The sequence below is a fragment of the Morone saxatilis genome, unplaced genomic scaffold (genome assembly GCF_004916995.1).
Source record: "Morone saxatilis isolate NCDOM2014 unplaced genomic scaffold, NCSU_SB_2.0 Contig4, whole genome shotgun sequence".
NCBI classification, from domain to species: domain Eukaryota; kingdom Metazoa; phylum Chordata; class Actinopteri; family Moronidae; genus Morone; species Morone saxatilis.
Genome location: NW_023339984.1, coordinates 10,181,971 through 10,198,604, shown reverse-complemented (window position 1 = coordinate 10,198,604; position 16,634 = coordinate 10,181,971). Strand labels below are relative to the sequence as shown.

Below are 16,634 nucleotides of genomic sequence, written 5' to 3'. Positions count from 1 at the left end.
ACGCTTTGATCCGTACTGCTCAAGGAATACACAGGTAACGCACGCACGCCACGCACGAACACACACACACACACACACAACACACGACACACCAACACACACACACTTTGGCTAAAACCTCATCTTTAATGTTTCGTTTCCTTCTCCACAGGAGCCTGGGGAGTCCATTCTCCAAAACGCTCCCTCACTCTTGACTCCTGGACCATAGGCTCAATTAAAGGTGTACATTTAACCGTTTATACTGCAACAGCAGCTACACAGCCTCATTATTGCCTTCCACTGAATACAATGATTATGCAATGCATTATGTAATTGTTTACTTTAAATAAACTCTCTAAAATAGAGCAACAGGCACTGAAATATTTTTCTTATTTCCTTCGCTTCCTTTAGTTGATGTGTGAATTGGGAAACACAGTAATCAACAGGATCTACGAGGCCCGGATCGATGAGATCACCATCAAGAAACCGCACCCCTCCAGTCCCAGGTACAAGCACTAACCAACACACACATTAAAGGGCCACATTGAGTTCAGTAATATAGTATACAAATAACAGTTGTATGCTATCTTATGTGATTCTAGAGGAGAATTGACCCTGGTTATGTCATCAGGGTATCTTAAGAGTCTGCGTTATCTCTTTGTCTGCTGTTTCGATTTTGACTTTTCTTATTTCAGTGTGTTTCTCGCAAGTCTCCTAACTTTGTACTCCAAGTTTAGCATCAGTTTAGCATTGCACACTAAACTGGTGGAGTACTAAAATATCTCAAATGAAGATGTGGCCTAAATTATAACAATAATAATAATAATAATCACAATATGCTGACTGTAAGGGTGTCCATCAAACACTTTAAAACGTCCATACCACACATGTCAATTTATTGATGTATTGGCAGTCTGTCGGTCATGCTGCTTTGTTAAAGTCAGATGTCAGTTTTGTTTTTGTTTGTAAAATCAGTGCACCTTGTGAGTAAAAAGAGCAACTGATGCACTGTAGTAGGCATTAGGTGTTACATATCTGAGATGGCCTGCCATAGATGGTAAACCACACATGTGGGGAACCCATGATGGTTTGACTGACACTTGTGCATTAAGAGGAAATTAATTAGGCCACGCCCACTTTAAACATCTAGGCCATACTGTTGGAAAATCTTGCTGAAGGAAAAACCCAAAACTTTGGAGGAACTTCCAAATGATAAAGATTTTCCAGCATCACATGTCAGACTGTTGATCCAACAAAGCCCTCAGATATCATCAGAAATAAACAGAAACACACTCTTCATCTCCTCCTTCTGTCGTATTGTGGACATTACACATACTCTGCCTGCGGTCGGTACACTTGCGCATTGATTGATGAGTATTAGTGGATCGGCTCCAGCTCTGCACATGGCTCATGAGTGAGTGAGATCAGTGGTTCGGCAGCTGAGTTTGAAGAACTCTGCAAAGATCTACGTGGTTTACAGATGATCATATAAGCGGTCTGCTACTCTCTTTTAGATTATTTTTTGACTTCCTCTTCTCTCCTCTCTGTTGGGTCGCAGCAGACAGGAAGTGCCACAGGTACACGATACAGATGGTTAACGTCTGCTCCGGAAATCTGCCGTGAGGCTGCATGCTTTTATGCAGCATGAGCTTTTCAGTCTTGTCTTGTCCGGGCTTACGTCATTTGATTACTTTTTTAGTCCTACTCCCTTTTGGAAAACTGTAGCACTTTTTTGTTGTAGAAAAGAGCCACTTTGAGTCCTGAATAGACGTCTTGTTAACCGAATTTATGACTTCATTAAAAGACACTTAGCGCTTCGGGGACACGTGTTGCATTCTTGTCTCACAGCTGCACAAGCACGTTGTGGAGTCAAACTGAGAACAAGTAAAGCCAGAATCATACTGACTACTGCATCCTTGCATGTCCGCTTCTTTTTTGTTTTGTCTCACGTTGTGAGAGAAGATTGCTGAAGAAATACGAATCCCTTCCATCTCTTCTTTTTCTTTCTAACCTGTCGTTTCTGTCCCTCAGAGGAGACAAGGAGTCGTGGATCAAATCAAAGTACGTTGAAAAGAAGTTTATCCAAAAGCTGCCTGAGACTGGCAGGAACCCCGTGCTGAGGAGATCCAGTGCCAGGAGGAACCGAGCGACCACGCAGGACCGGACTGTACAGCGACCGCCGCTCAAACCCAAACCCAACCGAGCCACTCTACCTCGGGTCACAGGTAACCACTGGAGACAGGAATGTGGACTGATAGATGGAAACCAGTGGGCCTTTTTGAAGGTCTAATAACTCAGCTGGTTGCTTGCTTGTTGTCTTGCTCATCACTCACTTACTCCTGCTGACATCAACCAAACAGAAACACAATCCCCAATCTTGGTGATCCAGCAAAAGTTTATAATCCTAAGAGCCTAGGCCTCTATTTGTTGTGTGCCGTTGCAGTCAGCAGGGTAAACCAGTAGTCGTTTCTCTCTCTCTCTCTTTTCCTTAGGGCTGAGCCCGAGTGACCTTCTCCAAAAGAACAATACAGGCTTCCACAAAGGTGAGATAAAACACACACAAATGCAGAAATTTGACCCGACCACAAAGACAAGCTTGTACAATGTGTTTAACATGGACAGCCAAACTACAACATTGTGTCATAGCAAGTTAAATCTATTAAAGTGAGCCCCTACAGGAGGAAGAAGGAAACAGTCATAAACAAATAGGTTAACCCTGTGCTCCCCTCAGACGAGGACGAGGAAGAAGAGGACCTGAGCGGACTTCACCCTGGGGCGCTGCTGTACCGCTCGGCAGCCCTGCAGAACTTCCCTGTCATGGCCGACGCTTTGGCCCACGGGGCCGACGTCAACTGGGTCAACGTGGCCGAGGACTCCAGCACGCCGCTGATACAGGCCGTCACAGCAGTGAGGACAGCATTACATTTGATGTTAATATTGTTGGTCCCCAGAGGATGAATCATGATGACTTTTAGTAACCTACAGACCCCTTTTGTTAGCACCACCATCAGGCTAAAGTTTCGGGCAATGACAGGGTATCTCGAGCTGGATTTCCAAGAATATTCAAGGCCGCAAGAGGATGAATCCTAAAGATTCTTCTTCACCCTTTGGTCATTCCTCTAGCATCAACACCCGGCCAAAATTTTTTTTTTTTTGTGCACAAGCAAAACCAAAGATCGAACACATTCATGCTCCCCAGAGGTTGAACTAGATATTTTGGATACTAAATGAGCTTTCTTGTAGCATAATGTTATTTAAATCTTGCACTCAAATTATATTGTAATTGTCATGAAATTTGCTTACAAGCAGTAACAACCCTCAGGATAAATTTTACATATTTAGCCCCATGACTGGTAAGGCTTGAAGAACCAGAACTTTGCAGCCTTCCAGGTTCACTAGTGGAGCTTTATACATTTAGTCTTGTTGTGGTAAACCTGTTTAGACAAGGTGATAGTAAGAAGACGTTCAGAGAGTTTCACATAGGTAAAAATATGTAAATGGAAGCTCACATGTTCCTGTTTCATCATCAGAACGCTCTGGCAGCCTGCGAGTTCCTGCTGCAGAACAGCGCTAACGTCAACCAGGCGGACAGCAACGGGAGGGGACCGCTGCACCACGCCACCATCCTGGGTCACACTGGGTAGGACACCCACATGCTGCCACACATCAGCATTTCATAGACAAATTGCCCCCCCACACTGACAAAAACAGGAGGTGACACGGCGTGAAAAAATGTGACAAAAAGGTGAACGTCTTGTTCGAAGGGCCACCGGCAGTGAAGTCTATCAGACACAAGAACGAGCAATCTGATACGTAACAATAGAATACAAAAATAAACACATACGAACAATGCAAACAAAATCACAGAAACAAAATGAGACACAGGTCGGTTTGCAATGCAGTAAAGTAAACAGATGACTTTATATACACGCACTCAAAGAAAACCTACTTAAGCCTTCAGGCACTGTGCCCAAAACCATTAACCAAGCTAAATAGATTTACCCAGTTTGCCCAAATGGCATTCCTGTGTTGGGTATAGTGGGAAACCTCAGCACAAAGGAATGAATAGAAACAAAATACAAAAGAGTCTGTGGCTTTTTGCAGCTTTGTGCAGTTGATATTTCAAAGCAGTACAAAGTTGCCCATTGTAGCTTTACAGAAACGTTTCTACTGAGCAGCGTTTGCCAAATGAACTCGGTTGTTTATTTGGCAAACTGAAAGCAAGAAAATGCAGATAACACAGAGGCCATTATTTCACTGAGTCCTACCTGTACCTGTTCTGCTTATCAGTAAAGTCAATGCAGAATCTGGCTGTAATCTTGTATGGTCAGGGTCAGATTGAACACTTCAGCTGTGGAGCACAAGTTCGGGGCAGCGTTTGTCACAATTTAAGTATAAATCTTAAGAGATCTTTGTGCTTTCCTGTTTGCACTTCATTTGAGGAACTGTAGTGGCTCACCTGGTTGAACATGCGCCCTATGTACAAAATGCTGAGCTCCTGTGGGCCGGGTTTGAGTCCAACCTGTGGCCCCGTTTGCTGCTGGTTTCTCCTGTTCTTCCCAGGGTTCTCCTCTCTCGTCTTCTCTCTCTCCTAAAATCTCTCTATCATCGTCTCTTCTCTCTCAAATCCTCTCTCGTCTCTCTTTCCTCATCATCTCCTTCTCACTCACTCTCTCTTCATACTTTCTCTCGTTTCTTGTCTGTTCCTTCCCATCTCCTCTCTTTTCTTCATCTCGTCTCTCTCAGGTTCATCTTCTCTTATCTCTCTCCTCCTCTCCTCCTCTCTCTCCCTCTTCTCACTAATAAAGACAATAAAAGCCCAACAAAGAATCTAGAAGAACTGTGACAATTAAGCAGATTGATGAATTAAAATGTTTGTCTCATGTTTGAATGGATGTAATGAACAGATGCAGAGGTGATAAAGGTATGACTGAGAAGCACTGTGCCTTAAGTAAAAACCCAGGTAAACCCCTAGATTTCTTGATTTCTGAGCATCTGGAAAGATTCCTGTGGTGGAAACTGGCGACATAAAGCAGGGGTTATCTGGCTGTCAGGGGGTCAGGTTTCTGTCAACGTTATCCTATGCACACACACACACACACGCTCTCACACTCTTTATGTGTGTCTTTGCTGTTCCAGGTTGGTTTGTCTCTTCTTGAAGCGAGGAGCAGACTACAACGCCAGAGACAAGAACCAGAAAGACCCCATAACTATTGCTGTGGACAACGCCAACGCTGACATCGTCACTTTGTAAGTATTTGAGACAAGAAAAAAACCCTCTTATGTGAGCTTGTAAGTTACCAACAGCAGCTCTTCTAACCGATCTTCTCCATTTCAGGCTGCGGATCGCCAAGATGAACAAGGAGATGCGGGAGATGGACGGAGCGTTTGGCCAACCAGGTCACTCAGGGGGGCAGGGATCTGGGGGTTTACAGGGCGGGACTGGAGGTGGGCTGGCCCACACCAGGAAGAGCCTGCAGGCTATAAAGAACCATATAAGTGGCTGGGCTCTGGGGGGGCAGAATGATTAATGGGGATAAAAATCAGCCAGGGACAAGAAACAGACAGTGAGACTGGAATGAGCTTGTTTTTGGTTGTAAGCTAAAAGGATTTTTAATTTTTTGAGCATCAGAAATCACTGGTTTTGCAGTGTAATGTGATGTTCATCTGCGGTGTCTGCAGAAAACATTATCCTGGCCTTCAACATGTCATTCAAGGAAACATGCATCATCATTTCTAAGATTAAAAAGAGCCAGAACACAGGGTACAGAGTCTGAAAGACTTAAATGAAAACAGATTTACTGATCGGTGAAGACAGGAACATGTCTTGTGAAACAAAGAAGGGACATTGTTGGAGTCTGCCTTGCACTTTGAATTACACACGCACATCATGCTGCACTTTGAAACCCACAAAATCTCCAAATACCTTGTCAATAGAGACTGTTACACGTGGGTGTTTCCAATGTTTCTGTTGTATAACTGAGGTTTAAGAAAATGTAAATAAATAGAGCTATGTCAGGCCTATCTCTTATATTGTACATATGGGATATTTTTATATACAGTATGTACAGTGTTCTGGCTTTATCAGATTTATCTTGTATCTGATGTGTGATGGGCTGTCCTTTTTTCAGTCCAGTTATGTAAGCTAAATCCAATGTTGGGTTTGGTTCTCAAGGACGATCTTCTCCAACTATTCTGTGAATAGTGACGCAGTTTGAACTCTGTTACATATTAGGTGTTTGTATTTATCAGAATTTCATGCTGCCAGCCAGGTCCAAGAGCTTTGTGCTGTAGCTCTTGAGGTTAGCAGTGGGTTCTGTTTGCATTGTTTATTTGTCATTTTGGCTCCTTTTTAAAGCTGCAAAGTCCATTCTTTCATGATTGTCCTTTTTTAAAGTCGACGCCACGGCTTTTGTTTAAGTTTGTCGCGTAAGCTGTTTCAGTTTACAATCACGGTTTCACTCATGAAGGAATGGAAACGTGACGCTTTTGTCTGCTTGAAACAACTGCTGGTCAGTATTTGACGTGCTGTGCTTTATCACTGTGTGTCTTTTGTCGTGTGCACTCATGTGCCTTTGCCTTCTGCCCGCTGAGATGTCCGGCTGGTCTCAACTGCTTGTGCAGTGTGCCACCTACTGCAAACTAAGAGGTAAAGTGCATGTGCATGCTGATGTTTGTTTATTGTTCAGTTGCATGCTTCTTGCTTTAGGGCTCGTTCAGGAAAGAGTTGGTTTAGCTGCAGCTATTAAAACCGTCCTCTCAGAAATGATGTAGCTTTTGACGCCAGATGTTATGGTTCAAACACAGCTGTGTCACATTAAAACAGAGGATGTGCTCAAAGACAGAAAGCCAGGAATAACGATCCAGGAGAGATGGCATAAATTTGATTAAACTGATTCTTAAGCTTAACAGCATTTAAGAGTTATACTCTTTAAAAAAACTTAACGCTTTAAAGGTTCTTCTTCTCTGCTCTTCTCCAGGTGATGAAACCTACCAGGACATCTTCAGAGACTTTTCACACATGGCCTCAAACAACCCCGAAAAGCTCAAACGCCGCAGTGCAGACCCCAAAACTTAACCAGCTGTTGCCTCCTCTCCAACCTGCTGTACAATGCCACATCTCACACATACCTTAACCTACACACACACACACACAGAAAACATGCCAGTATCCAACTCACAAGCATGCAGACACACACACACATATTTTCCCTGGCTACCTGCCACATGTTCAGTCATAGCTCAGCTGGTGTTGACTTCAGAGGGGATGAACGCTTCAAACAGTGAATTCTTTGTGTGAACACGTCAGACCAGAACAATTGTGTCCAAGTGGAAACACTGGGAACAGCTTTATGAGACCAGCACGAGGCGTCTTTATATGTAGCAGAGGGTAACGCCGTCACTTTGCCAAGATTTTCTAATTAAATCCTGTAAATCTGTTTTTTTTTTCTTTAGCTCAACAGGGCTGTTTTAAAGTTTCTTAGCCATTTCTATTGAATTGTTACATGATAAAGAAGTGAAAATGTTTTTTAGAAATGGACCTAATTCTGGCAAACACACCTTTTATGTTAACTGTCTTCCATTCGGTTATAATGTATACAGATTTTTACATGTGGGGACATTTGTTCATATCTGTTTTGTTAAACTGTATGAGGTACTTGAGATTTGTAGCATGAACAAATAAAAAACAATACCACTTACTTTTTTAAACTTACTTTGAAGTGTGTTTAAGTTTAAACAAGTCTCATCATCTTTTTAATGATAGTATGTTGTGCTGTCGGAACAAATACCCAGCAGAGGGCGCCATCCTTTTATGATAGTTGTAGGTTATCAGTGAAAACACAAACTAGCGAAAGTAAAGGCACATTAAAACAAAATACATTGCTTTTTAATCAAGATTGAGTACAAAATACCACAGTTTCAACATATAACAGTGTCAGGTTGCAGCCCCGATGTGTGAGTGCTAGGTTTAAGACTAGAGTGTTAACAGGTTTCAATCACAGACTGCCAAGAAAAGCTGTTTAAGACGAACATTTTCCACCTTCAAATAACTACAGGAGCTCCAGTATTCAGTAGCTGCCACACAATGAAGCGACATACTGTAGGTCACATGGCATCAGTCTGCCAGGACGCAGCGGGTCACAGTGACCCTGTTGTCTCTGTCCTATGAACCTGGTGTTTCTTCAGCTGTTCTCAGAGGGAGAACGTCTCTCATTTACAAACACAGACTTGATTTATGGATTAGAAAAGTACAAAGTGCTTGTGCAAGCAATGATTTGTATGATCAGAAAATGCACTTGTGTTCCTGCCCGGCAACATAATGCACCGGTTAGGGTTAGGGTTAGTCCTGAGGCTGAGAGAGAGTTGCTGGTGTCTGTTGCTGTGCTCATAATAAATCAGTGAGCAGCACAGAGGGGTGCTGCTAATCATTAATACATGCAGTTTCCTTCATTTATGAATCTGCATCCATAAATTACACAGTTAGTTTGTTATCGTGAGATTTTAGATTAGACAGCAATAAAGCACAATAACAGCAGCAATGACTTCTGACTTCATTACTAGAAGCTCTGTCTTTAGTTATTGATAAACTGATATTGTCTTTACATAGTGCATATTCTTAAATATTTTTAATTTGAATTAATCAGTGGTTTTCAAACTGAGGTCTGGGGACCAACAGGGCTCTTTGGGTGGGTTGTAGGGGGTCCCCAACAAAGGAATCGAATATTTAAACTTTTATCACATTTTTTTGGAAGTTGGAACACTGAAGTTTATAGTGACCCCACGTAGATCATTCATTGACTATAAAACGTTATAATCTTAAAAGCTAAAATTTAAAATAAGTTACTCAGAGGGGGTAACTTCAAACAAAATCCTCTCAAATTGGGGGTCCATGGTCTAATGTGCATCTATCGAGGGGGGCCTTGACATGAAAAAGTCAGATTTAGGTGCAGTGACGCTGATCGGTCGTATCTATTGTGCTACCTGTGCCTCCTTAAGAGAATATAGTTAAAATAAGGAAGTTAAAGATGAATCATGTACGTGCAAAATTTAGATATGTTGGTTAAACTTACAGCAGCAGAATTCACATTTTATATTCACATGAACCAAGAAACCGTTTTATGCTTCTTAGTTTCTTAGTCAAGTATGCTGAAACTTGATGGCATGTGTAAAAATAATAACAATAAAAATAAAAAAACTCACATTTCCTCTCCTGCTTCCCATCCTACTGTGAATGTAAATCAGCACATCGCTGTACATTGCAAATAAAGTATTTAAATGCCCAGTGTGTCCTTGCACTGGCATAAACATTAAACTGAGGTGATGATGTGTAACAGAGTGAGGAACTCACTGGCCCCTTTATTTTAGAAGCTTCTTTCTTCACTTTGGGTCTCAATATCTTGAGGTATAACGCAAACGCACTACTCACTGACGGTGTCTTCAGGTTATCTTGGCTCGACTGAAGCGTATTAACAAGGCTCTTGAACCCTGAACTTCCACAGTCTTGAGGATTGCTGAGCCTTGTTAGATCATCCTTAAACTCCACTGTGATTCGTGTCAGACGGCAAACTGTTGATCTGTTCCGACTCTGAATGTAAACCCTTATCTTTGTCGTCAGGGGAACGTCTTTGAGGAGGCGGTGGATCTGTGCAGGAGAAGTAGTGAGGCAGAGTGGCCATGGTCAGAGTACCAAGAATAAGGAAACTGCCCGCCACCATGAAGGAAACGACGTAGTTGCCTGTGACGTCCTTGAGAAACCCTTGGGAGAGGCAGAAAAAAGAGAAAATATTCAGCATCTAAATGAGGCCCATAATGGTAACATGTCCATAATTCCTCACTGCAATGTACCCAAAAGACTTGTGGCTTCTCTCTAAAGTAATCAGTGCAGAATCGTGTGTTTAATGAAGCTCTGTTTATATGGCTACGCTACAACATGTTTGCTGTGAGTCTGATGTCCAGGTTCAGGTTAGAAAGATCGAACCAAATGACATGTAAAGTACAAGATAAATCTTTGGTGGGGAAGAAAAGAAAAACTGGTGCTGCTCATTAAACATCATTAACACAGTCTGAAATAATTTCCTACATGACGGAGTGAGTTAAATAACCACTCACCTTGATAAACCACAGACCAGTTATTATATTTTTGCAGTTTCCATTTGTTTTCATCTTTATTTCATTCATCGTTTTAGTTTCAGTTAGTTTTCAGAGTGTGTTTGCTTGTTTCAGTTTAGTTTTTGGTATTTGTCAGAGGCAAGATTTAAGAAGTTGACTCAATGTCAACTTACCAATGCCTCCTCATGCTTGTTTTGACATGACACATGTATATATACCTGTATATTTTAATGTTAGTTTTGTAAGTAAGCAATATTGTTTCTTACATATAGTTTTTATTTTATTTCAGTTAACTAAAATGTTTTTTAGACACCAAGGTTTAGTTTGGTTTGAGTTCACTATAATAACCTCGCCACAGACCCACTGTGTACCATTTTTATGGGAAATCCTTTCCACTGTTGTGAGTGTAAATCATTTTTTAGATGGTGGTATCTCACATAAGTCACTGCAGGTTAGTGTTTTGTGTTAATTATATTATACGTTTGTGTTCAGACTCTTTAAGATATTCAGTTCTATGTTGGCTGTAATCTGTAGCTGCGTGTGGTTCGGAGTGTATGTCGCATTAATATTTGACTACCTTCAGCTTCAGTGTGTTAACTTGTGTCTATAGACTGACCTAGGTCACTTTAGATAACATGAAACAAGGTGACATGACCTTAGACATTAGGAGATATAATCCTGCACTATCCCAGTCTGTTTCCTCGATGTATTCGTACCTGACAGAGGTGTCCCCAGCAGTCCAGCGCCGCTCTCGATGAGTTGCAGCAGCCCGAGTCCCCCCATCATTCGCTCCACACCCACAATCATGGGCACCACGGCGAAGACCACAGAGGTCAACGCCCCGGAGCAGAAGCCGTAGAGGAGACTGATCACCATCAGTGCAGAGTAGGAACCTGACAACGAGCTCACAGGCAGCAGCATGATGAACACTCCCCCCAACGTTGTCCACATGCTCAGCAAATGAATCAGCCTAAAGTGACCCAGGTCCGAGAACCAGCCTGACGCTACGCGGCCCAAAATGTCTGACGCGCCGGCAGCTGACATGACAAAAGCAGCTTGGTACTCCGAAAAGCCGACATGGCGGCTGTGGGCAACAAGGTGGAAATACGGCACAAAGTAGCCAACGTTGAGAAGAGTGATACCCAAGGTGTAGGTGACATAAGGCCTCTCGAAGAGCAGCGACAGCTCCAGGTACGAGGAGACTCTGTGCATAACTGAAGCACACGATGGTCTGCTCGCTGAGTCCACCTGAGAGGAGGAAGAGAGGGAAATGCTGAAATTAATGTTTCCATATTTTATTCCAAAATAAAAGCATTTATCTAGCTCAATAGAGCGCTGCAGGAATGAGTCCTATAACTCTCTTTAGCATTCACTTGAAGCAACTCAAATTTACCAACCTTTCCTTCTACTTATACACTATATGTTAAAGTTAAGTCTTTTTGTATGTAGACTGATATCATGTCTGAAAGTAGAAAGACAGTCACAGCATGAATGACTTCTTTTTTAAAGTGATAGTATATAAATATACAGACCTTTTCAGGGACTTTCTTGGGTACACACACTAGATTAGTAGTGTGATTATGTGATTGTGAGCTTACAGTATAATGTTGGTTGGTTATATTCTCTGTGGAAAATGGAGCAGCTTCCCTTCATGTGTCAGGAACATACTGTGTCAGGAATGACGATGGTGGGTGCAATTCTTCAAACACTTTTCAAAGTGGAGTCCTGACCTACTTTTGCTGGAGCTTTAGAGCGTCGCTGTGGACGGATGAGAGCCCCACAGGGTACAATGTTGAGGCTGAGGCCCCCCAGGATCAGAAGGGCTCCTCGCCAGGCGTACTTCTCCACCAGCAGCTGGAAGAGCGGGTTGAAAGCAAAGGAGGAGAGTCCGATGCTTGAGAACGCCAGTCCCAACGCCAGGGTGCGCCGGCGTGTGAAGTTAGCCATGACTGTAGCTACCATGGGAGTGAAGACGAGCCCCCAGCCCAAACCTGGAGGAGAGGGGGGGGGGGGAACCACTGTGAGAGAGGTCACTTTAATCTCCTGCAATTTACCAGGTTAACAGTTAACTAGGTAGACAAAAGATGACCTGCTTTCATTGTTGTTGTAAGACATGTTACCTGAAATGACACCCATAGTAAGGTAGAGGTGAACGAGACAGGTGGCCTGCGAGGCAAGTATGAGGCCGAGGCCAGCGAGACAGCCCCCCGACATCACCACCAACCGGGCATCATACGCGTTACACAGTGCTGCACCCAGCGGACCTACAAAACAAACACACACACACACACACACTTCACTGAAGCTATACGATGTTTACACTGAGTGAAATATTCAAAACAAAGACTATTTTCTAGATGTCTTGTGTATCACTTCAACACAACTCCCCAAAACTCAGCAGAAATAATTGGTATCTCTGAAAAGCCCCCCCACACGTTTAAATACATTTAGTGGTTTTTAACAGTGTCTGTCTGTGAAGCATGAGTTTGTAATGACTGACCACTGGTGCTTGTTAAAAGGGTTAATGAGTTGCAGCTCTTTTTTTTTTTTTTTTACAAATGACCTATAAAAGTGCTCAGAAATTGTGTTCTGCCTCCTCCTGCGTGATTTAATTAGAGACATAATAGTGATCATGTATGATACCCGTATGACACAATTACTATTAAAGTACTACACATTATCTGGACATCATAAGATGTATGTATTTGTGGCAACGTTTGAAAAGGTACATGTGTATCTATTTGAGATGATTTAAAAAAAGCTGCTTTTCTCTGTTTAATCTCAACAGATGAATCAATGATGGAAATAATTAGTAAGTTGTAGCTGTGATTACAAACAGCACACTCGTACGTTAACACATACAGTGGTGACTCACTGAAGAACTGCTGTGCTGCCAGGCCCGTGGACGAGATCCAGGAGATGGCCTGAGCGCTCTCATCGAAGTAATGCACAAACTCCACGAAGAAGATCCCCAGGCTGCGCATCAGGCCGAACACCAGGCTCGTGCTGACGAACAAGGCGCCGACCAGCACCCAGCCCCAGCCTCCATCCGGGCCCTCGGCCTCACCGCTCTGGGCCCCTGCTTTGGGTTTGGTCATGTCTAAGAGAGATTTATCTGTAAAGATAAAATAAATGCAGGTCAGCAGAGAGCAGGGTGAGGAGAAAGTAAATACTAACAACATGAACGTATAACCCTCAGGAAACGAAGTGACAGCTCTCCACTTTAGCAGGAGTGCAGAACGAGCCTCAGACTCTCTCTGTGGTTGTCAATAGCCACAATCATTAACTTCCCACTAGCCAATAGATTCTCTGGTTGTGCCATGTAAGTGTGACTATGCTGCTTAACAAGTTGGCCTTCAATCGAGAGCGAGATATAGGTGAGAGGTGACAATGACTGCTGAGTGTTCATGGATCAGCTAATGGTGGAAGGCAAGAAAGGTCCACAATCAACTTTCACTACATGTTTTATATATTTCTGCTACAGTGATTATACAGTCATCTGTTACTTATTGTGTCACATGGCTTGTTTCTGCATTTAAGTAGTAATACATATTATAAACATATAAACAACGTTGGGACCATTTATGAACAATTTCAGTCAGACGCACCTTTGTATGTTCCAGTCAGGACTTTCTGTGTATGAGTCTGTTTGATTCTCACTGTGAAGCTATACAGTAAGTTAACTATTGAGTGAGTTAGCTATACATAAGTTAAAAATAGACACTTTTCTCCATCAAAATAGAGCTTTATTTCTAATATACCTAACTTGATACCCAGACGTTATATGCAAATAATATAAAGCATAAAGAAGAAGTCAAAGTGTATGTTTTTAAAGTGTGTAATAATTTCATTTTACATCAGCAGGTATCCTCATAGCCTACAGCTCATTAAACATCAGAAGAACACAGCAGCATTATGTGCACGATCACACTGTTACAGTTTTAGGAGAGAGTATACCTCGAGCACATTCTGTGCTGCTGACAGTAACCAGCTGGTGAACACACACATCCTCTTTTACCACATAAAGAAATGCTGCTGCAACAGAACAGTTCCTCCTCTGACGCTGAACTAAATTTCCATTTTCTTCACTCAGGTTGTGTTTTATTCAGCTGGTTTCCTGAGAACTGCGCCCCGTCTGCTGTGACTCATCCGCTCACTACCACAGAAGAAACAAGTCACTGTCATCTGCAACACATTCTGTCAACGTTACTGCAAAAACATTGTCAACAGTTTGACAGAAAACTAAAATAGACTATTGTATGTAAGTGTGAAGAGTTTAGTTTTTATGTCTGTACATGTACTTACAAATACACTATGTAAAATCAGTTAGTAATCGGATTCGTTCTGCTGCTGGTTGAGCAGGAGTAGCACAGCACAGTGACCTAATGCCACTCACTCCACTGCGGCAGGAATTACAGGAATTTGACCCAGCTCTCTCTAAAACACACATTCACTAAAAGACAAGCAAATACAACAATGGCTCAAAAACTTCATTTAATGTTGGGTTGAACTGGGAGCAGAGCAGGTTCACACACACACACACACACACACACACCCAATTTAAAGCGAAGGAAACGCTAAAGGACAATGTAGGGTTTAGTTTCATTCAGCCTGTTTGTTTTATTTGGCCAAACAAAGTGGAAGTGCTGCCAGCAACTCTAAACCACACGTTGAACACAAAACGTCCTGTTCTTCCCTTTTACAGTGCTTATAGTCAAACCAATTATTGATACAACTTAAAATCACCAATCACAAAGTGGCTACAAAGGTCTGCAGCCACTGTTGAGGACACTGAAGTCAAGTCCTCTAAAAGGCTGACTGCAGTATATTTAAATTTGACTACTTCTTTGGCAAACGAATAAAACATTTATAGCTTTAAGAAACGCGATGTAGACCTTCTGGCTGAGAAGAATGAGCAGAAAATACAGTAAACATGGAGTAGTCATGGTGCTGGTGGGGTTGTAGGTCGATGTTATGGTACGTTTAAAGTGTTGTGATTCATATATAACTGAATAACACCATGAACAACGTTTAACTCAATACAAAACTTTAAAATGAAATGTATAAAATGTATTAAAATGATCTTTGTGTTTGCCATAAAGCATTTTATTTGTTTGTTTGTTTGTTTTTCGGCTGCAAGGTATAGTAAAAAGATTATCACATTGTTGATTATTTTGACAGATATTATTCCTTTTTGAATCATTATTTAAAGTTTTACTGGAAAAAAAACTAATAAAATCATGAGGATTTGTTGGGGTCTGAACCAAGAAAACATATTTCTTTTATATATCTGGAGAACAAGATTTGTAGGTCAGGATATCTCTGTAGAGATATTAGATTGGATATTAGATTAGATTAGATTACATTAGATTATAAAGATGATCTGTCACACATTTTACATTTATTAAAAAATTGCAGCTTACAAACCAACACCTTGAGTTTCAATCCATATAAATTAATGATTGTTTGTTAAAAAAAAAAGCCCAATTATGAACATTTTAATGGTAGTATTGATTTTATTCTCCTCTCCTCCCTTCATTCATGATTAATGACACAGCCATGAACGAGCACACAGGCGAGAACGCGCACTGGAAACCGTGCACGTCTTTGTCACAACTCCACGTAAATGACGCAGGCTTCACGCGGCGCATGCGCACTGTCTGCACACACAGCTGTATTAAACACTAATCGAAACGAGCTTTAACGTTTGATATGACGGTATATTTGCTCATACAGAAACCAAGCTACTGTATTTTAAAATGGTTTTTTTTAACTGTTGCTAACACGGTATTTTGAGTAAGTTATGATAACGTTTACCGTGAACGGTTAAACCGTTTTATAACCCGTAATATGACCGAAAAAAACAAAATATAAACAAGCCTCCGTTACTAACATGCACATACGGTCATTTAAAACGCTTCACAGCCGAATAAAAGCTCCTGTTGAACCCGACAGCACTCACCGTCGGGCTGTCAGCTTCCTCCGGAGCAGCACATGGTCCACAGTCTCCAACTTCACCGGGATAAACAGCGAAATTAAAGCCGGTCTCACCGGGAGTTCATCGGTCAGCACACAGTCAGCCGGTGACTGGACACGCCTGCGCAGTCGGCGGGGGAGTTTTTCGTGATAAAATCTGGCGCGAAAATAAAGACTATATACAATAAATTAATATATTATAAACATTTGTGTATATTAACCTGTAATTATTGTCGTCAGTAGTGTATTTTATTAATTATATATTATTGAAAGTAAATTATAAGTAATTTAACGGTTCAATAGATGTGTATATTCAAATAAATATTTATTTTACAGGTTTAAAATATTCAACCATTATTATGAGGTAGAATTAACCCCATCAATATGAACCAACCAGCATTTGAATTGAATTTCCAACTGGTTGAAAAGTACCCAGATTGGGTTGATTTTAACCCAGCATTCGAGCCACTGTGGTCAGGACTCAGCCTTTGTACATAGGACCTGCGTTGTACCAGGTGAGCTACCTGGTGTGTGTTGGACTTTTGTATATAGGTTTTTACATCAGTTTG

At 41.7% G+C, this 16,634-nt stretch overlaps 2 protein-coding genes across 4 annotated transcripts in view; one reads left to right on the top strand and one right to left on the bottom strand.

Moving 5' to 3' along the window:
- Window positions 1-7,693, top strand: part of acap1 (ArfGAP with coiled-coil, ankyrin repeat and PH domains 1) — a 20,235-nt gene extending 12,542 nt beyond the window's left edge. The window contains exons 13-21 of the mRNA XM_035675750.1: window positions 25-34; window positions 391-485; window positions 2,011-2,204; window positions 2,472-2,522; window positions 2,711-2,886; window positions 3,510-3,619; window positions 5,119-5,229; window positions 5,318-5,379; window positions 6,960-7,693. Coding sequence (XP_035531643.1) covers window positions 25-34; window positions 391-485; window positions 2,011-2,204; window positions 2,472-2,522; window positions 2,711-2,886; window positions 3,510-3,619; window positions 5,119-5,229; window positions 5,318-5,379; window positions 6,960-7,057 — 907 coding nt within the window. The 3' untranslated portion in view covers window positions 7,058-7,693. The remainder of the gene's footprint in view (window positions 1-24; window positions 35-390; window positions 486-2,010; window positions 2,205-2,471; window positions 2,523-2,710; window positions 2,887-3,509; window positions 3,620-5,118; window positions 5,230-5,317; window positions 5,380-6,959) is intronic.
- A 140-nt stretch (window positions 7,694-7,833) lies between these two features.
- On the bottom strand, window positions 7,834-16,177 carry slc16a13 (solute carrier family 16 member 13). 3 transcript variants are annotated; one of them, XM_035675024.1, is made up of 7 exons: window positions 16,052-16,155; window positions 14,047-14,245; window positions 12,965-13,204; window positions 12,210-12,353; window positions 11,824-12,080; window positions 10,806-11,337; window positions 7,834-9,736 (listed from the first exon to the last, which is right to left on the bottom strand). In XM_035675024.1, the coding sequence occupies exons 3-7, from the start codon at window positions 13,185-13,187 to the stop codon at window positions 9,513-9,515; spliced, it is 1,380 nt and encodes a 459-aa protein (XP_035530917.1). In that variant the 5' UTR covers window positions 13,188-13,204; window positions 14,047-14,245; window positions 16,052-16,155; the 3' UTR covers window positions 7,834-9,512. The 3 variants fall into 3 exon arrangements, with proteins under 3 accessions (XP_035530917.1, XP_035530916.1, XP_035530918.1); XM_035675023.1 differs by lacking the exon at window positions 14,047-14,245 and having other exon boundaries at window positions 16,052-16,177; XM_035675025.1 differs by lacking the exons at window positions 14,047-14,245; window positions 16,052-16,155 and having other exon boundaries at window positions 12,952-13,169.
- Between the last annotated feature and the right edge of the window lie 457 nt (window positions 16,178-16,634).